Here is a 21,180-nt window from a genome sequence, read left to right on the forward strand (position 1 = left end):
AAACAGGTAATTGTTCACGCTACAATCTTCTGGTGGCTTTCAGATTGCATTTCAAGAAAGTGTGGAATGAAATGGTAATGACACATGGTAAGTATAATTGTGTAACTAGTATTCCACATTGACCAGTGACATTATTAGCATTTTGCTAATTCAATTTGTTCATATGTTGTTCCAACATCCACTTCACAATTGGCTGTTCAAATTGACTAGGGGTTCAAATACAGTCTTACAAATTGTTTCCTTTTTGATACTGATGTAAGAAAATGGAAGATAACTGGACTCTCAAGACATTACAAAGTCTATATAGTTTTGGTATTCAGTCAGATTCTTTTGATGCCTTTCAGTGTTGGTACAGGGTTGAAATGCTTGCAGAATCATTTGTTTTTTTTTACTGCAAACAACAATTTCCTGCAGGAAATGCTACCAAGAACTTTATATATTTGGGCATTTTATTCATTTTGTGGGAGATAATGATCCCATATTATTTTTATTTTTCAAAAAAGTGGATGAATCACTGAATGATCCCATTCCCATTTTAGATGCAGAGATCTACTTATCTTAGTGTTTGCACAAAATCCCAATTGAGCTGTGTGACCCTCACATCACATGGTTGATGTCTCACTATAAAACAGGTCTCAACTGCCGGAGGATTTGATCATGCTTGTGAATGGGACAGCACAGCTAGCATATTTAGTGAGAACTTGGGATGGAAGTCATGGGCCATCCCATCTTTTCCTCTTTCAATTGAACTTCATTTAATTTAATTTAATTTAATTTAATTTAATTTAATTTAATTTAATTTCAGGATGCTACGTGTTTGTTGGCCACTGTCCACTTATACGAGATTTAGAAAAAAGGTTATAGTGGCCTGGACCTGGTCCCTCTCAATCACACTCAATGGTGGGTCCCCTCTTGCCGTTTCTATGTTTCTCCTTTTTTTTAAAAAAAATATATATATATTTAAAACCCCACTTTTCCCTTGATTGGGATTTTAAAAAAAAAATTAGGAAAAAAAATTATGCTGGGAAATGGACAAAAATAATATAAAATTTGGAGATGCGGGGGATCGAACCCCGTGCCTCTCGCATGCAAAGCGAGCGCTCTACCATTTGAGCTACATCCCCAGTTGTTACAATGCGAATTACAACAGACTATTGATCTTTATTAAAGTCTCAGCTCATTCACCCAACAGCATAATGATTGGGATTTAATAATTGTAAACATTTTAATACTTATCTAAATATCTTTCATCATTTCATTTAACCAACCGCTCTTATAATATTTCGCTTCCTTTTCATTTTTTAGTAGTAGCAAGAAAGTAATAATAATAATAATAATAAAGAACTTGGTGACTACCACAAGGCATATATAAACTTTCCCACTAAATTGGTACAACTGTTTCTTCATTTCCTAATCAATATAGTGAAAACCTCACTCAATTCTATATGATAATTTTTCATTCTTATTTTTCCTCAATCCCCAAAGACTATATTAACTTTGATTAGTGATAAAACTCTTATAATAAACAATATTAAATAGCAATCTTCTTCGTTTGATGAGTAATGAGCATGGGATTGAGAGAGCTAGTGGTTGTCACCACGTTACCATAAGTAATGGTCTAGAATGCCACCATATAATAAAATAACAAAAAAAAAAAAGGTCATTTCTTTTTAACAACATGAAATGAATGAATGATGTCGTTGGGTGGTGGAGAAAGCTACCTTTGCTTCGCTTACAATGGAAGGCCCCACCTTCCCCTCCCTTCCCTTTCCCTAAAGTTCATATATATATATATATATAATTTTTCAATTAATCTTAAAACATTTAAGTGTCACAATTACATGGTTTTCAAATTATATATACAAGAATATAATGTTGATCCCCACAATTATCAAAAAGAATGATGGAGTGTTTCAACTACCTTCAAAAACCTTACAGCTATTCTCTTGTGATTAGTTGTCCTTCTTCTTCTCCTTCTTCTTCTTCTTCTTCATCCCTTCTATTACTGCTACTACTACTTACTATATATCATCAACCCAACCCCTTTCTCACATCTCATCTCTTCCTCATTCTCTCAACATAACAATGGCCATCATCCATACTACATTCTCCCTAGTTATCACCATTGCCCTCCTTTCCCCTACTTCCATTGCTCAACAACCACCCACTCCTCCTGCTAACAATCCTCCTCCGGCCAACAATCCTCCTCCAGCCAACACTCCTCCTCCCACTCCTCCGGCCAACACTCCTCCTCCCACTCCTCCGGCAAACACTCCACCACCCTCACCTCCAGCCAACACTCCTCCCCCCTCTCCTCCGGCCAACACTCCTCCACCTTCTCCTCCTGCCAACACTCCTCCACCTTCTCCTCCTGCCAACACTCCTCCACCCACTCCTCCTTCCAACACTCCTCCACCTTCTCCTCCGGCCAACACTCCCCCACCTTCTCCTCCGGCCAACACTCCCCACCCTCCCCTCCGGCAACTCCACCCCCAGTTGCAACTCCTCCACCAGCATCTCCACCACCGCCGGCAACCCCACCACCAACTCCAGTCCCAGCTAAATCACCACCTTCACCAGCACCAGCACCGGCTCCTTCATCCAAGTCACCAGCACCATCTCCGGCATCCGTAGGTACACCGGCATCATCTCCATCACCATCCGTCTCTTCTCCTTCAGTCTCACCAACAGTAGCGCCTACTTCCGCCGATGGCTCAAACTCTTACGTGCATGGCGTTTGCATGGGCTTGCTTGCCTTCGCTGCTGGTGGACTTGCTCTCCTTCTTTAGAGATTTATGATTTATGATTTATGATTTATATTATATATATTATTATGTACTATTTGGTGGTTATGATCTTTTGGGTGAATGTGTTTAGATTTTTTTAGGTTGGTACTAGCACTACTTGTCTTATTTCCTTGTTGTCATTTTTATTTTTTATTTTTTATTTGGGTTGTGTATGGGTGGTGGGATTTCAGATTTTCTTTATATATTACCATCATTTTGGATTAGAGAATAAAAGTGAGTTGATTCTTGTTTGTGTCATTCAGTTGTTGCTGGCTTGACTTTTTACTCTGTTTTTTTTCCCTAGATTATAATTACAGAGCTGGTACTTTCAAAATTAATCACAACTCTTACAATCATAAATTCAAATAATGGCAATATGAGCCTTATCACATTTCACCATTTCATCTAGTATTATTATTTTTCTTTTATAAATACGGCTATTATAAATCAAAGATGCATGCATAATAAAAAATGAATATATGGTCATACATGCACTTTCATTAGATAATATAAAATTTGAGCAACTGTGAATCCGTTATAACCACTTTATCTAATAGATTTTGAACATATGTGATGAAAATTTTAAATCAATATATTTCACATTTAAATTAATATTACTAGACTAAAAGTCCACTGGTGACTCTAACTATTTTATACTTCATGTTTTTTTTTTTACTAATAAGCTACAAACACTTTTTATTTAAAAGATTACTAAAAAAACAGATAAATACGAAAGTACATCAATTATGATGGCTTACAAATTTTTTGAAAAATCTCTTTTTTCTGTGATTATGAAATGATAAAAATACTGTTTTTTCTACCGGCAATCCACTGTATATGTCTTTCACCTAATTCTTTCAGTATTTTTTAATTAAAAAATTTATTTTGGGTGTTATTTTATAAATAGAAATTCGTACGTAGCTTTTTGTGGTGATGTGACAAAAGCATTTCATGTGTTCAGTGGCAGTGGTAGTAGTCCAAAAGAAGAAAAATTCATTGTTTAGGTGTAGTGGCAACATGCTTGCAGCTTAAGAATGTTTCCTGTCATGGCGGTAGTTAGTTATAGACTATTGATGTTGGAATGAAAAGAATTAGCATGAAATTTGGTAAATACTCCAACAATAAATCATAACATAAATTTTTCATGAATAAATCAATTACAATACATTATTCTTGGTTTCAGTGAATGGAAAATATCAAATTAGGCCATACAACAAAAAAAAAAAAAATTTGTTATTTTTATTTTGTTTTTATTAAGACCAAAATAGATGATTCAAGAATTTTATCTTTCAATCTATGATTTGAGAAAGAGACAGTAAATATGAATAATAAAAAAATAAAAAAAATATTTAGTAAATTAGTTTTAAAATATTAAAAAAATTGAAAAGAGTTTTTGTTTCAATTTTTCAATATATATATATATATACATACACACAAAATATATGAGGCCCAATAATAATAATAATAATAGCATGCTTCAAAATGATTGATATATTTTTATTTGATATGCATGATATATTTTTAGATATTGTTGTAACATGTGAGACCTTATATCTTACAAAAGAAAAATTGGATAAGACGCAATTTTATTAAAATATAAATCCATTTAATTTTTATTTATCAAGTATTTTCTTTTTTTATTTAAAACAATTTATACGGTACACACCGCCAACATTATGCTTTTCTTATTAGTTAAATATATGTATTTTTTTTGTACTGTTTTATTATGCACACTTTGTACCCGCCTTTTTGCTTCTAATGATTACGGGCTATATCCAATATATATATATATATATATAAATACGTCAAAGTCTATTTACTTTTAATATAAAAAATTTTAATTAAAAAATACAAACTTTACCCAAAGAGGAAATCCCAATACAACCAAATATAGTCTAGTGATAAAAGAAATTTTTTTTTTCATGCGGAGTACATATGTTTAAATTCTATCTGAAATATAATAAATAAGATTTTGTATAACGGTTGTGAAAGATAGGCTCTCCATATTTAAGTTTTAATAAAAATAAAAAGCATCCCACTTCACACTCACAAGTTCAAACAAAGCACAAAACAGTATGATATAGAATTTTTTTTTAAAAAAATAAAATGGATAAATCATTTATTTATTAAAAAAAAATTTAAAAAAAACACCAAAAAAAAATAACATTAAAAGTCCTTAAGTGATAATTAAATATGCAAAAGAGTCATCAAAGACTTGAATCCTCTATGATAACAATATTGACTACATTAATAATATCATGAAAAACTATTCAATGGACACCAGCTCATCTTCCTCAATGATAACCTCTACTTTTCTTTTACAATAATATCATGATTTTCAATTATAAAGGCGGCTATCAATGGTGATGAAATGCATGCACATTTATATAATAAGAGTACTGGTTGGCTTTTGCTTTGCACATTTAGATAATAAGAGTAGTGGTTGGGTTCTGCTTTATGTCTAGCTCAGTTGTGACTTGTGAGTCATCATAACTCCACTTCAATCCCAAATTAATTATTAACAATATAATTTCAACTCTCAACATTGCTAACCCACACAAAAATCAAATTAAATTAACATAAACAAACAAATCATCTTATAAACTCAAATAACAAAGACTAGAACAAAGTAACATTGATACAAAACCACAAACACAATGATAAAAATTAAACAACAAGTCTTATGAACATAAATATAATTAAATTGCACTGCCTCTTGCCTAGCCCAAGAGTGCAATGCCACAACCTGCAAGCATAACACTTATCAAAACTCCCCGGCCACCAACTCCGGCAGCACCATTCTTTGTCGTGGTGGCTGGAGATGGTGTCGTCGGAGAAGATGGATTATTTGAAGGTGAAGATGGTGTGGAAGGGGAGCCTGAGCTTCCTCCCGGGGAAGACGGTGTCGAGGGGCTAGTGGAGCCGGATACAGTGACGGCGAGTTTCATCCCTTGTGAACAATGCCCGGCCGTGCCACAGACAAAGTATCGAGTTCCCGATCCGGTGAGGGTGATCTTTGTATCCATGTCAGTATAGGAATTAATCGCGTTGCTTGTAGAACATGAATTATAATCCGACTCTTTAACTTCAGTGACCGAATGAAGTGGAGTATATTGAAACTCTGATAATAGAATGAAAAAACTCAAGCTTATATATTTATAAAATTAAAATCACTTAAATTTATATAATAATAAATATAAGAATGTATTATAAATCTTTATTTAAATTATCGTCTACCCAAAAAACAAGAAAATATCAGTTAATATTTTACTGCTATATATAGTTTATTTTTTATTTTTTATAAACATAGATAAATTATAAGCTCAAACTCTCATCTTATGAACTATAAGTTTGAAAGAAAAATAAAATACTAATTCTATTATTACAGATATTATATTATTAGATAATTCATAAAAATAAATTAAAACTATGTTGCAATTACAAATTATGCTCACCTAGAACATCACCCTTATTGAAGGTTTTCCCGGAAACCCAAGTACTATAATCAACTCCTGTAGACCAGCCTTGTGAGTCTCCGACAATGTAGTTAACGGCGATGGTCGGGGCAGCGACGGCGAGGAAGACGGCGACAGCTAAACTTAGTTGAGCCATGAATAATTAATCTTCAAACTAGGCTAAAGGTTATTGCAAGTATGAATATGTAAGTGGAGAACAATGAGAAGTAACATGTATACATATATATATATATATATATATATAGTTGGAGGATGATGACATTTTCTTAATTTTAATGGTTTTGTTGGATTTGTTGGGATTAATTTTTTAGGTTATTCTACTTGCTTCACCAGCTCCCATCTCTTTGCCTAACTAATGCTTGACTTCAAAGAAAGTTGGCATGCCTAAAGCTAAGAACACCATTCACTAAAAACATATAATATTATTACATTATTGGAGGCATCACTATAACAATAAGATATCAAAATCATTATCTGTTGACTAATATATAACCTACTTCAATATTGATACTAATAGTTTTTTTTTTTTTTAATGAGATAAATTTATCAATTAATTTAATGAATATTGTAAAAAAGAATTGATCTCTCGATCTATCAATAGTAATACAAAATAATTTGCCTAACTTTAGAAATAACTATGTGATGATTATTTTTTTAATTTTATTTATTTATTTATTTATATTTGATGTATAAACTCTTAATTTTAATTATCTAATAGATGTAATGTATAATCTAATGTAAGTAAGTGTTTTAATTGATTGTGGGGTTAGGTGATGAGAGTAGGTGTTTTTTTTCTATTTGTTCAAATTTGGTTGCACGTTACAATGATTTGTGGGAGATGGATTTGGTGTAGTATGGACTAAAAAAGAGACGTATCGGAACCAACTACCGGACACGCGGAGCCTACATAATTGAGAGCCATGCACCACAACATTCAATAAAGTGTTGTTTAGACGTTCCTTTATCCAGTTTATCCAATTATGTACTCATTATTTATCTCCACCCAAATGTGTGTACAAGCCATCTCGCATGGTCACCACTAAAGATTTTTGTTTTAATTTTTTTTTAAATGTGACAAATATCACCTCATAAAAAAAATTGTCAAACGAAAAAAATAAATATAATGATGCACAAGTAATAATGACTAATACGTGCTGCAAGAGAGTTAGAAGCTTTAAGAGCGTTGGAGCCTTTGCGAGGCTATCACTGTTGCAAGAAAGCCGGTGATTTTATGAGGCCGTCACCGCCATGAGAGAGTGAGATTGTCATCGCTGCAAGAGAGTCGGAGGCTTTGCGAGCCATTATCGGCAAGTCAGTGGAGAATGTCATCAATAAATGTAAATAATCTCTTTCACACACCTTGGTATGAAGCTAGCTTTTGTTTATTGTCTTTGGGGGTAAGTATAAACAATGTCTTTTGCAGGATTTTAATTCACAGCAAAAATTGCTATGAGTTGAAATCTTACAAAAAGAGTTTTAGTGATAAGTTGTTTCATATGTAAAAAATAGTTTTACATCAAACCAAACATTAAAAAATAAATTTTACATATAAAATTACTTATATCACACCTACTTATCTTTATTTATTGCCAACCAAACAATTTTTTAATAATTTTTTTACATATTTTTATGTGAGACGTGTTAATACGAGGAATAATGATCACATGTTGATCAAAATAATATATATTCAAGACCAAATCGATATAATACTATATATTTTTTTTTATCATTTAACTCTGAAGAGATAAAAAAATATGATTCTTTCAACTAAAATCCAATAAATAATGAGTAAATAATATTATATAATAATATATCTATAATATCATACATGTTTGGACCCTTTGCATGCCTCCGCACTTAATGTCCACATAACTTTCCACTATGCTAGGCAATGTTTGACAAATAATTGTTTTTTTAGGTGTTGCGATGGTAGCCCACGCTGCCCACCCGTTAACCCAAATAATGAAAACCAAAACTACAAAAAGAGTCTCATAAACAATTGAATTAATATTGTTAAGATTGACCGTATGATTATATCATGGTATAATGCAGCTCCAGAAACCAAGCAAGGCTCGACGACCCTTTGGCTAAAAATCAGAGAAGTCCGGATTTTCTCGCCGCTGAGATTCGGTTCCTGAAGTTCCTTTGCCGAGTCCCTCATCCCCGCGAGGAAAGTAGAGTCATTGTTCCCTCGCTTCCTGAGGATCTTTCGATCCTTCCTGCTTTTCTCTTTTTTCTTTTCGTCGAGCCGGCTCTATTTCCCACTCTTTCGCGATTTCGCTCAACCCCTATTGTTTCTTTAGATCTTTTTATTTCAAATGAACGTCGTTTATCCACTTTTTCAAAAAAATATATATATATATATATATATATATATATAGAATTAAAAATAAAATCCTTTTTGAGCACCCCCACTCTTTATAAGTCATCTTGGTAAATCCATACCTTTGTAATAAGACATGAGGCACTCTTCCCTTAGCTGCCAATCTGTCTAAAAGTTTTATTTCATTCTCTGGTTATCAACTCTAAATCACTATTTTTATATCATTCCCTAATTATCAGCTCCAAATGTGATCTAGCAACTTCCATTATATGCTTTAGTAATATTATAGTAACTTTTTTGTTTTACCCTCCAAATATTATTATATTTGCCATACTTTATACCTTGTAAAATATCAGCACAATCAGTAAATATAGTATCTATCTTTAAATTTCCTTCCCGAGCACATCCTAAGGTAATTAATAATAATAATAATAATAAAAGCTTCCATTTAAGCCTTGATTCAATACAAAAGAATTCAAGTTCTCCCCTCAAGAAACAATTGAGTCTAAGTTGGAAGGTTGGCTTGAAAGCTGAAGGAGACCTAAAACACCATGCATCTTCATAAATGATGAATATTTGTTTAAAATATTTTTTTTTATATAAAAAATATATACTACTGATTATTATTCAATTAATTCTGTCAAACACATTTCAATCTTTCACTTTAAAAAATATAAAATTGATTGAGAAATATTAAAATCCCTTATTAAACTAAAGATAAGAGTTAATTTTTTTTTAAAAAAAAACATAATACTTATTTAGATATAAAATTTTGTAAATATCACTTATTTAAAAAACAAAAAGAGTATATGATATGACTCCCAACCAAAGAACTTTTATCATTATTTTATAAAGATTTAAAATTAACATTGAACTCCAAAATGAAATCTTGCTCAAATGAGAAATTTTTTTTTGTTTTAAACTCTAAATAATTTTTAATTACTTGAGAATGAGAATGGTATGCACTAATTTGATTTAGGGAAAATAATACAAATATAAAATAATAAATCTTTTCTTTATGGAGCTATAAAAAAAAAAAAATTGCTTAAAATTCAACCATGTAGCAGCCGTTGTCAAACCAATGAATTCACACATGACCTGTCTAAAATCTTATAAGCAGATCTCTCTCATAACCACCGCTAATTAATGGTCCATAAAGAAAGAAAGTTTAGGCCCAAAAAATGCTTAATAGCTTTGACACGTAATAGAATGAGAGGCAGCTATATATTGACTTTAAATTACATTGATGATCATCTGCTCAAACAAATAACAACTTGGGAAATTATTAATTATTATTAGTTAAAGTAGTACATCAAATTCAATTTCCACAACCAATGTTTAACAAACATTAAGCAACCAGTGTACTCAGATATGTCCAACTTTGAGAACTTTGTGGCTCAGAAACAACACAAACATAACAAATAACTAATTCTCCACAGGAACAGTGACACTGATCATTAAGTTTGGACCAATTTGTTGAGAAGGCAGCATTGCAACAACAAGCCCTTTATGCTCATCAGATGATATGACTTGGAAGGAAACGTGAACAGGCTTGTTCTCCGAGACGAAGTACAAATCTCCAGCTTCAAGTTCATCCCAACCAGCTACACTCAGCTTGTCAGAAAAACAGTTCGCCGGTGGTGTCTTTGATGAGCCACTTGCAAAGTTCTCAACCTTCAAACAATCTCCAGAGTGGTCATTGACAAACAATAAGAATTCAGAAACATGATTGTTTTCAATCAAGTGATGAACAAGAGCTTGCAAATCTGAAGACCGAGGAGCCTTGTAGAGGATGGTCCTGGGGGTTGTACTAATGCCTGAGATGAAATCAGTGGAAGTCCGGGTAGGAGTTTTGAAATAGTTGAGATGAAATATGTTTGCCTCTGAGAACTCGCCCTGAACTTGCATTTCCCTGTGAGTTCTTGCCCATGTTTTAAGGAAACGGGTCATGAAGAGGTGGTCAGTGAGGAGGATGCTCCAGCTGATCCCAATTGAGTACCCATCTCCTTGAAACTCTGTCACCTGAAATTCATTAACTCTTTCTTTTATGTATGTATGTATGTAAAAAATGTACGGCATGTAAATGATGAAGTATGGTTTTCATTGTTTCACCTGAACATAAAAGAGAGGCCAGAACTGGGAATCCTCATGTTGGATGTCCATCCAGTATGCCAGCATCTCCTCCTTGGCTTCTCTATCTTCACCACTCAGGAACTCGTCCATGCTTGTGTCTACCACAGCTTGCACGAGCCTAATGCCAGCATCATTGTACTTGATTTCCCAATACCCATCTTTCTCTCCATCCTTCCTCAGCCTTCCCGCAAGTAATGGCTCCTCAGGAATTATATGGTTAAGAGACTCCTTAAGATGTGCTGCCAGGGTTGCCGTTGTTTCCTCCTTGCTTGACGTATGGTAATACAGGAGGATGCATGCATGGCTTCGCAGGAGAGTATCGGCACTTGTTGGTGATGGGAGTGAAATGCGACGTGCCTGGCCAGGCTCGGCAGCCCTCCCTGGCGTCACAGTCTGAATTGCTTCAATGTGGAGCTGCTTGCGAGAAGAGTTGGCCATTGTGGTTGCAAATTTGTATCTTCTGAACTCTTCTTATATAGAGCTGGGCTGAGGGAAGCGGACGTGATAGTAACCTTGCATATAGTCAAAACTACAAAAATTGAATCCTGATTTTAGAGCATTCACCACATCTGCACGCCACATATTATAACTTCCTAAGTTGGATATGAAGGCCATCAATTCTCTTGACCATAGACATTTTTTTTTCCTGTTTGAACGCTCAGTCACAAGTTGGAGCTTTCTTAAATAGTCATCAAGTTCATCTAAAGAGGTCTCAATTAAGAGCTTCTACCATATAGTTGTGTAGTCACTTGAACAAGGGACATTCGCTCAAGTCTCCTAATTAATACACCATAAAGAGCAAACTCAAAGTTCACATCTGAAAAAAACTTTTAGAGAAACAGTGCAAACACAAACATTTATTCTGTTTAACCTACGGTTAACATTTGCAAGAAAAAAAAATGATCTGATGAAATCAACATATGACTCCATGAACAAATTTTCAAACCCAATATATCACCCTATTAACTCCAATCTCAATACTATAACAATTGTAAACTCAAACATGCATTTTTTTCTTTCTGATGGTTGAGCTGATGCACCAAATGTCTTGAACAATGACATAACGGTGAGAAAATTAGGCCCCCTAAACAAACATTATCATCAATTAGTAGCTGGGTGGTGTAAGCAAGCAAACCTAAATTGATGTAGCTTCAGTATATAGTACTGGACTTAAAGGATAGCAGTGGCAATTGCTACAATGTCTTTTAAATAAATAAGAAAACAGCTGTTTTTTCCTGCCTCAGTGATCAAAATAATAGGGGCTGGGAAATGGCTCAACAGCTGTGTCTCCCTTCAGTGATGATCAAATTAATATGGGCTGTGAAATGGGGCCACAAATGGAGTTAAGAGTTTAGTAAGAGTTTAGTCCTAACACAGCTGATCTAATTTATTTCTGAGAGAGTGAGAGTCAACACCATCATGGACTCCTACCCAACCAAAATTAAGAAATGAAATTGAATACTGCAGGAAAGACTGCCCAGCAAACCTTTGGGTAATATATCAGCCATGAAGGAGCATTTATGCAACACAAGAAACTATTTAGTAATTCAAGATATGTTTTGGCAATTGCTGTGGAAAGCTCAACAATAAAATATTGTAGACAAAAAATAATATTCAAGGGAGCAGATTTCTTACCTGAATTTGCCATTATACCAAAGGACATAACCAACCGGGTTTCTCTGCACAGGAAAAAGAAAGCATTGCAGATTAGTTATTGCAAAATTGCACATAGTTAAAACTAATAGAGGAAAGAAACAAAGTAATGATATCATCGGCTAGGGTTTGGTTGAATGAATGAAGAAAATATGCAATGCAGCACCAGAGGAGATCCATAGAAAAATAAACGTTGAGCTAAAGACTATAATGAAGCATTCATGTAACAGGGTTTTCTTAGCATCCCACTCAGTTTCTCTTTATCCAATATCAACAGATGGTGTGCTGTATTACATATGGCATCAGAAGCAATTGTACCAAGAAAAAAAAGTGCGGGAAACATAATGTAACAGATAAACAGGTGCCGATCTTATGCTGGCAAATGGTCTGTCCATCTTCTCTTGACCTCAGACTTGGATCTAACCTCCTTGAGCTTTCCATCAATGCCATAGTCTCTCTCAATCACAAGGTTAATCCCTTCGTCTGAGTACCACCCAACTCCTATGCAGAGAGTCCCATCTTTAGTTACATCTACATATCCAGTGACACCACCCGGTAGCCATAAGATAGTCACATTCTGCAAGTCATGTATTTCTTCCTCCCCAAAGTACAAAGCACTCTCTGGCAGCCTCCTCTTCTTTAAGGTCTCTGTACATAGATACACATAAGGCAGCCCACCTTCTTCTACTGGTACCTCTTCACTGAATATAGGTGTTGCGCTCACCTCAAATACCTTCCAAGAACCTATCAGCTCAGATGGTTGGGTTCGTTTACGTTGCGAAATAGGCTTCAGATCAAAGCTTGCGTCACTAAAGAAAATAACAAAGATGACTGTCATGAATTGACTCACAAATGCTGCAGTAGCATAAATAAAATAAAATTAAAAAGACAAGCTACTTTTCATCATAGAAATTGGCTGGACTAATCCACTGTTCTTCAAAAACGGCAACCCTTGTTATCTGTATATTTGATCCTCCTTCGCTGAACTCAATAGTATGAACAATACGCAGTCTCTTGTGGCAACCTTTCACCAAGCACTACAAATAAAAAAAAATGCAGACAGTGAAGCAATGATCTCTAAATACATATCATCACCACATATGTCAAACAAAAACTGGCAGCTTTCCTCAACAGTCGGCTTCTAACAGATTCAATTACTAGGTTGGGCACATGAAACAGAATTGAAGACATGTTCCAGTGCACTATGTGACATCCTTCAGAGAAGAAGGCTATACAGTTGTAACAGTTAATAGAAATTAACAAAGAAAAGAGAAAAAAAAAAAAGGAGAAGCAAATTACCTGCTCAAATTTAAATGTTGGAGAAAGGAAGTATTTAGATTCATCATATTCTCCAACAGGTAACTCCACAGGACCTCTTGAATATGATCCATCCTGCACAAAAAAAAAAAGCAATTCCTAACGGGTGATCAAATTTGAGCAAATGCCAGTGGATTAGAAAAAACAGGATCAGCATTGTAAGCTTGAGGCATAATCAGGGTATTATCTATCCCATTTTGATAGCAATATCCAAAAGTTTGCAGCCAACCTATAAATTACTGCCACTATGCATTCATTTGGTATGTCTCCCAAACAGAATTTTGCAAATCCCAACTAAATAAAGGTCTTAGATTTCTTATCTTCCATTGAACATGGGCCTAAATAAATTTAGATCAACCACCATCCATAAAGGAAATTGTATTTCCTTTCATTCCCTGTCCTTCCCACTGCACGGACACCATATTTCATGCAACTCACTTATTTTACATACTCTTCTTCTCATCAATATGCACCCACCTAAGAAACCAATACTACCATGAACCTACTCTTACTACCTGATCTGAACTAATTTCTTGCACTAACCTTATCATATACAGAACCACAAAATCTCTGGATCACATGTCTCAGCAAATCAAAAGAAACCAAATATGACATCTATCCAAAAATAAGATGAGAAACAAAATACGAGAACAGATACTAGAAAAGAATGAATTCAAAACCACAAATTAAAATATAGTTATGTGGCAGCAAGACTTCTGTGCACTATGTGTGACCTGTTGTCCTTGACATAACCAATGGAAATGTGGAAGTCAAAATGCACACATTTATTGCTATGAGGCATCAAGAGATGGCACAGAAATTATTTATACCTCAAAGAATACAAGACCAGGCTCCATGCCCATCAAATCTTCTTGCAACAACTCACTATTTCCAAAGTCAAATGTCTCAAAAGCAGGCAAGTCATGACCATCATGAACTACATCATAACTCTCCTCCACAGTAGCAGAAGTCCCGGAACTATCTTTTGCACCACTGCTTTTTCCAACGTGCCTATGCATCTCACCGAAAGGATTCAAAGGCACCCAATTGGTTACACTCCGTATTGGACAAAAACCATCCTCAGCGGCCACCCTTTCTACACGGGATTGAGTGTAACAATCATAGAGATTCTCATTCTGTCTCCCTATTCCAATGGGTTCCATCTCAGCAGTGAATGGCGAAAACACAGCTCCAACACCCTTCCATATCCCACTGACACTACTTGCAAATGTACTCCATGCTGGTTTGATCACAGGCTCCTGTCAAAGGAACGCCAATAATATACAATGCTTGAACAACTACAACATTTTTCAAGTCAACCTCTTCTTAAATCCCTAAAAAGTAAAAACTCATAGTAGTTTGCAAAGATACAAACATACAGAATGAAAATGCAAAATCTAATCTTTCCTTTATAGTATACTCAATCCAGAATCAATTCCCTCTAAGTTTTCTTTCCAACAAGAAATCAAGAATTTATGACACCATTCCTTTGAACCATGGATAACCAGAATTCTATTAGGCGTTCAATTATAATAACAATGAAATCTCAAGAGAAAGAGAGAGAGAGAGAGAGAGAGAGAGAGAGCAACCTGCGTCTGGAGCACGTTCTCAATCTCCACAAGCATAGAGCCCGAGATCAAAACCCTAGAATCTCTAACAACGCGCCCGCTGGGCCTCCCCCTTCTCCGCCTGCGTGATGATTTCTTCCCCTCCACCACCGCTTCCCTTGTTGAGAGCTCGTTGTCAATGCTCCAAACGTTCTCTTTCTTCTTTCCCTTGACCAAACTTCCTCTCCCTCCTTTCCTAGGCTCAGAGAAGCGGCAAGAGAATCTAGGAGAAACACGAACCCCAGAATTGGCAGCAGGGAATCGATGGTTTCCCGTTCGAAGCCCTAGAAAAGGCCGAGGGAGTACGGGATTCCCGCAGACATCGATGCAGCGCGGCTGTAGCATCTTCCACGCAGAGAAGAGCGAAGAGCGAAGAGCGAGAGCGAGGAATGGGGCGCGGTGATGCTCATTGCTAACGCGCGGAATGGTAGCGCAAGTGATAACGGATCCGGGAATTGGTTTCGGATCATGGAATTCAACCCGCAACGTCCAAGTTGAATCCGATATCATGGTTTGAGTGTGATATAATTATTAATAAAAAAAAATACATCTTATTTTATATTTATTTATTTATTCTTTGAAAATTTGAATAAACAACTATCTTTTTGTGTAGTGATGGTAAAACCCGAGCCAGGGCGGTTTTGGTTTTGGTTTTGGCTTACTTTACCTCACTCTTCACAATATATATATATATATATAGGAAAAATTAACTATTAGCTCCTGCAACATTATTCTAATAAAATTTATTTTGACAAAATATTATCCTCTGCAGTCTTTTTTTTACAGCCAGTTCCATTTTATTTCTATCGATATCTTTAGAAGTTCAAAGTATGTTTGACGATTCACCAAATAGTAAGCGGACACACCAAAAATCAAAGAAAAAACTAAAAACTAAATGTAATCTAAAAATAGAAAATACGAAGTACCAAAATTAAAGAGTAAAACTAAAAATTAAATGTAATGTAATAATAGTAAAACCAGGTTATTTACCAATTAGACTTAAAAATAATTTTGGGAAAAAATAAGGACTTATAAAAAATTTGGAAAAATCAAAGATTTTTTTGTAAAGTTGTTTGGACCTTTTTAGCAATTCCATATATATTTTATATAATTTTTTAATTTTTTTAATTTACAAATTAAAATATCCACTCAATTATAATTATTGTGTGTTTTGATTATATTTTTACATTTTAATGATTTAACTTAAAAAATCAATACTAATTTTAACTTATTGATAAATATTATATGTCATGGGGGTTGATAAATTTTTTTTCTCAATTCCTTTTAAATTTTAGTTGATTGTTTGTACCTTTATATTTATAATTATATAATGTAAAAAAAAAAAGGCAGACGAGGGCTAGACTAGAGCTGGGTGGGAGGCGGGGCGGGGGAAATGAGGGGTTATGAAGAACAACTGTTGTAGCGGCTGTGGTAATTAGAATATCACTATTTGAATGGGGCGGGGTATAGGAATGGTTCAAGAGCGGTGGTGGTCAAAGATTTGTCCAGCCCCCTACCCCAGCCCCTTGTCATCCTTACTTTTGTATAGTGTAGTGGATTGTTATTTGAATAGTGAATAGTTAGATTTAGAATAGAATCCTTGGATCAACAATACTCCTATACTATGCAATATCGTAGAAACATTACTTGTCCCTTGACAATTCTTTGTGAAGTGGCGCTTACTGATTTTGTTAAAAAAAAAACATTCTATTTTTGGCCAATATGGGTGGTTACGCTGTTAAAAAAAGCAGAAAGCGAGCACAAGCAAGTGGGTATGAGGCTCGCACATGTATAAAGTGTTGGACCACTCACATACAACTACTATTTCATACTCTCATAAATATGTCTTCATCCATCATTTAAATTCTTACCACTTGTGAAAGTTTTAACAGGAATCTAGATATTGATAGTTGGTATAAACATTCTATTTAATTAGTGTCTGATTAACACCGGACATTCAGTGTCAAAGTTTTTTTCGATAGTTTACATATACTATTCCATCTAATGTGAGATAAATAAAAAAATATTTAAATTAGCTTAAATAATCCTGTATTCCACTGCTGAGTTTTTTTTTATACAAATAGAAAATACAGGCGGTTAAATCAATTTAGAAATACATAAATGAAATTCTTAGCATAAAGCCTAACATCTCAATAGCAATTTGCCCTGCACTTAAATACTTCAACCCACTTCAGAGTAAATGAACGGCGCCCCTGATTGATGACACACTGCATTCTGACATCTTAAAAACTAACCAAGGAGATATATATGGAGCCAAGTCATAAAAACTGTGACAAGACAAAAGAGAATTCATAAAAGTCTTAAGAAAGAGTGAATGTGCTTCAATCTAAGAGATGGAGTTTGCTCTTCCAGTCTGCAATCCCTTGTTGGAATTAATCACTTCCATGGATCACATTCCTCCATGAAATAGATAAAGTCTTTAGCATGCATTAATTAATTAATTCACAAAATGAGAAAGCCAATGTACTCATGATTAATTAATTCACAAGTATAACATCTACAGCTCTACTAATTAAGCAACCTAAGATTTTTTTTTTCTTCTCACCAGCAGTAAGACACTCTACATTAAGAAAAAAAAAACATAGAGAAAATCGAAAAGGGGAGGAGTGAGTGGGGAGCTGGATCAGTGAAAAATTGTCATCTGAAATCACAAGTCTGTCCAAGCTGCCTGATGAAATCGATTACTCGAAGACTTCATTAGGGTTTGTATCGGGATGATTAAAAAGAAAAACAACCAGCTATAATAAATTTTTTTAGAGAACTTTTAGATTTCAAGTTTTTTAAGATTTTTTTTTTAATAAAATTAAAAAATTAAACAAGCCGACCGGGCATGAGGCAAGGTGGGCTCGTGCATAATGCTGGCCAACCACATGTGACAACCGGGACAGCACCCTCCGTGCATAAACAGTGCTGGCCCAGCTCTCCGCCCATCAAGTGCACTGTACACCCCAACACATTTATACCAAAAGCATAGTAACACGTGCAAAACTCCATGAAGACAAGCAACTAAAAATAAAAATCAATAACATGAATAAATGGGAAACCCTTAAAATGGCAAACTAAATCAAGTAGAATCTAACCTTCCACTCTCAAAAGAACTATCTAATTAAACACACCGGTTCAATGCTTCAGAATTTCTTCTCATGATCAAATCAAAAAATTGTCGGAAAATATCACATAGCTTGCCTACTAATATTTGGTTTTAATTTTATGTTTATTGAGTTTACTTCACGTATGTATATGTCCCAAACTTCTTTTAAATTGGGGATGCTGGTTGATAATTTTTTAAATTCAAATTAATTAATGTGGAATCTATCACAAAACATCAACATAATCTCAGGATGAACAAAAACTAGGAAGAACAGTGGCAACGACAACTCAAAAACACTGATTGCTAAAAACGAACGAGTGTATACCAGGACTTAATGGACACGCTAAACTCAAACCCTATAACTACAGGAATTGATCAAGAACAGGAACGCTATAACTACAGTACCACTACGCGAATGATAAACAGACACCCATAATTTTATAATGAACGCCGGCGGTGTCATCTGAAAGTGTGTTAATTAAGACTAGCTTGCAAATTAAGTTGGTGTGTTTTGTAAATATGGGAGGCTATTTATCAGCGTTTCTTATTGGTCGGTCAATAATAAAAAGACCAACAATTCTAACTCATTGCATCTTACTTGCTACCTAGCACAAATCAAAATTCTTTTTTTCCTTAATGTACAAAAAAAAAAAAATTTGTTTACATTAAGTTACAGATGTGAATCTATAAAAATTAATAAATGGTAAAAGATTTATGACTATCTACAAGGAAAAAACTGATCATTCTGCTGTTAATCGATCATCATCGAAGAAGAATGTCAATGAAAAGAATGATATAATTAATGTGTTTTTGTTTTCTTCTGAACATGAACGTTGATTAATATGTTTTATATTTACAAACAGTAAGCATTACTTCCTTTTGCTAAATCTCTTCAGAAATTAACGTTTCATATATATTTGTTAATCAATTAATCTTCAGTAACTCGATCAAAGACTTCAAAAGCAAGAATCTGAAAGAAATCTGCAGAAAAATACATGCAATGTTGACAAAAATTAGTGAACCAGAAAAAAAAAACTAAGAAACACATTCATCTGAAGAAACTTGATAATATCCAATATATTAATCATTGACATCAAAGAAGTCACAAAGAAACATAAACTCTGGATTACATTAATCCATACAAAGTTCTTAATATGAATTATAATATTCATGCTCTGATGAGTTTGTGTCATCACATGGAGAATGGTTGTGCCTGCCCTCATAAGTTGTGATCACCATGCGACAATCTTCTGATAATCGTTCGACTCTCTTCTTAACTCTGCAGTTATTATGTGTGCATCGATAGTAACTTCTGATCATCCAAATTAAGAACAATTTCAGTTTAGTTAGTCTTAGTTTTTCACAAGAAAAAAAACATTAATTATTAAGCTGAAATTAAAACTTGTTTTAGAAGAAAGTTAGCAAAGAATCACAAAAAAAAAAAGAAGCACTAATTAATAAATGAATTCTATATCTGCTTACAAGTTCTGAAACTTATTAAATTTCTAAAGTTCAAAGCTCAAACAATGTTTGATGGTCATATATATATATATATATATTAGAAAAACAAAACAGCAAAAAGGAGCACAGTGAGCAGGAGATTGAATCATGAGGAGAAGACCAGCGTGCAGTAATGGCCTGCCAAAGCTCACATGACTGTGAACTTCATTAGGGTTTCATAAGATGATGAGAAAAACTCAATTAGGGTTTCATAACAAGTAGTAGTAGTAGTACCTTGGATGGAGGCTGTTCTTCACAACCTTCTGCCCATATTTCCTCCACTTGTAGCCATCATCCAGCACATCCACATCACTTCTTGTTTGAAAACAAAACCTTGGTTCTCTCATCTTCCTCCTCACCTTCATCTTTCCCTTTTCTGATATTGATGAACTCTTCCACCTATACTTGATCCATATATACTTTTTATAACTATACACACACATATACATGTTTGTGTTTGTAGATATAAAGATGTAAATAAGAGAAAGAGAAGGAGGAACATATACCATGAATTAACACCATCTCTTGCAGAGAAATTTTGATCATGGCCAACTTTAGGATCAGAGGTCCCTACCTAATGCATTAAATATATGTATGGAGATTCACATGAAAGAAGCAAAGAGAAATTAATCATGATCTCATTATCAAGAAAGTGCAACAACTTTACATTCTTGCATATATATATATATATATAGAAATATTCATACCTCTTCATTGCCACTCACTGGATTAGGGTTTTCAAATGAGAAGGCAGCATTCAAGGGATTGAAAGGAGTACTGGTTTGAGATGGAATCATGAAGCTCAAGCCATGGAAATTCTCTTCTTGTTGAGCAAACTCAATTGGGCTTGCCAGCGGAGGGACTTCGAAGACATAGCGACGCTGAGCTCCTTCTCGGCCTCCTTCCATCAAAGATGCTAGCTATCAGCCTTCTCCACTTTGTCTTCTTCGCATCTTATCTGTTGCAGTGATAGATCTCATTGTTGTGTTTTATTGCTCAATATTTTATCTTCTGGTAAAAAAATAAAAGAAATACTAGTCAATGCTCACTGCTCCCTAATATTCCCTGACTGTCATGTGGTCACTCAGACAATGCCATGCACAGTATAAGTATTGTCTGTTGATCTATGTTTCTACTCCAATTCACTGTTTATGTATTTATATATAGATACTTACTGTCAATTCCTGTGCGTTAATCTTGTTAAACATTTTTTTTTTTTAAGAAAGGCGACAAACACCCGAACTCAGGAACGTGTCAATTCTTGTACATTAAT

General features: G+C 34.4%; 5 protein-coding genes and 1 non-coding gene across 10 annotated transcripts; 1 reads left to right on the forward strand and 5 right to left on the reverse strand.

Annotated features, from left to right (window-relative positions):
- Positions 1-1,051: 1,051 nt before the first annotated feature.
- Positions 1,052-1,124, reverse strand: TRNAA-UGC. The gene has a single exon. It is a non-coding gene; the product is annotated as a tRNA-Ala (tRNA).
- Positions 1,125-2,183: 1,059 nt separating this feature from the next.
- On the forward strand, positions 2,184-3,044 carry LOC120258118 (classical arabinogalactan protein 4-like; the record flags this gene model as incomplete). The annotated part of the gene is made up of 1 exon (XM_039265467.1): positions 2,184-3,044. A coding segment is annotated over one exon (606 nt), but the record flags the coding sequence as incomplete, so codon positions are not given.
- A 2,316-nt stretch (positions 3,045-5,360) lies between these two features.
- LOC120258226 (uclacyanin-3-like) lies at positions 5,361-6,490 on the reverse strand. The gene is made up of 2 exons (XM_039265587.1): positions 6,242-6,490; positions 5,361-5,907 (listed from the first exon to the last, which is right to left on the reverse strand). The coding sequence occupies exons 1-2, from the start codon at positions 6,396-6,398 to the stop codon at positions 5,507-5,509; spliced, it is 558 nt and encodes a 185-aa protein (XP_039121521.1). The 5' UTR covers positions 6,399-6,490; the 3' UTR covers positions 5,361-5,506.
- Positions 6,491-9,787: 3,297 nt separating this feature from the next.
- LOC120258464 (protein ECERIFERUM 26) lies at positions 9,788-12,724 on the reverse strand. Of its 3 annotated transcripts, none has more exons than XM_039265886.1 (4): positions 12,690-12,724; positions 12,354-12,397; positions 10,698-11,230; positions 9,788-10,607 (listed from the first exon to the last, which is right to left on the reverse strand). In XM_039265886.1, the coding sequence occupies exons 3-4, from the start codon at positions 11,154-11,156 to the stop codon at positions 10,011-10,013; spliced, it is 1,056 nt and encodes a 351-aa protein (XP_039121820.1). In that variant the 5' UTR covers positions 11,157-11,230; positions 12,354-12,397; positions 12,690-12,724; the 3' UTR covers positions 9,788-10,010. The 3 variants fall into 3 exon arrangements, with proteins under 3 accessions (XP_039121820.1, XP_039121818.1, XP_039121819.1); XM_039265884.1 differs by having other exon boundaries at positions 10,698-11,495; positions 12,690-12,707; XM_039265885.1 differs by lacking the exons at positions 12,354-12,397; positions 12,690-12,724 and having other exon boundaries at positions 10,698-12,346.
- Positions 12,551-15,805, reverse strand: LOC120258123. The gene is made up of 5 exons (XM_039265473.1): positions 15,278-15,805; positions 14,519-14,947; positions 13,671-13,763; positions 13,269-13,408; positions 12,551-13,180 (listed from the first exon to the last, which is right to left on the reverse strand). Exons 1-5 carry the CDS (start codon positions 15,803-15,805, stop codon positions 12,742-12,744), a joined length of 1,629 nt encoding a protein of 542 aa, XP_039121407.1. The 3' UTR covers positions 12,551-12,741.
- A 3,653-nt stretch (positions 15,806-19,458) lies between these two features.
- LOC120259115 (probable WRKY transcription factor 12) lies at positions 19,459-20,865 on the reverse strand. Of its 3 annotated transcripts, none has more exons than XM_039266651.1 (4): positions 20,615-20,865; positions 20,414-20,481; positions 20,142-20,306; positions 19,459-19,719 (listed from the first exon to the last, which is right to left on the reverse strand). In XM_039266651.1, the coding sequence occupies exons 1-4, from the start codon at positions 20,813-20,815 to the stop codon at positions 19,557-19,559; spliced, it is 597 nt and encodes a 198-aa protein (XP_039122585.1). In that variant the 5' UTR covers positions 20,816-20,865; the 3' UTR covers positions 19,459-19,556. The 3 variants fall into 3 exon arrangements, with proteins under 3 accessions (XP_039122585.1, XP_039122586.1, XP_039122583.1); XM_039266652.1 differs by having other exon boundaries at positions 19,459-19,686; positions 20,142-20,336; XM_039266649.1 differs by having other exon boundaries at positions 20,142-20,336.
- Positions 20,866-21,180: the final 315 nt, after the last annotated feature.

The sequence above is a fragment of the Dioscorea cayenensis genome, chromosome 4, assembly GCF_009730915.1.
Source record: "Dioscorea cayenensis subsp. rotundata cultivar TDr96_F1 chromosome 4, TDr96_F1_v2_PseudoChromosome.rev07_lg8_w22 25.fasta, whole genome shotgun sequence".
Classification (NCBI taxonomy): domain Eukaryota; kingdom Viridiplantae; phylum Streptophyta; class Magnoliopsida; order Dioscoreales; family Dioscoreaceae; genus Dioscorea; species Dioscorea cayenensis.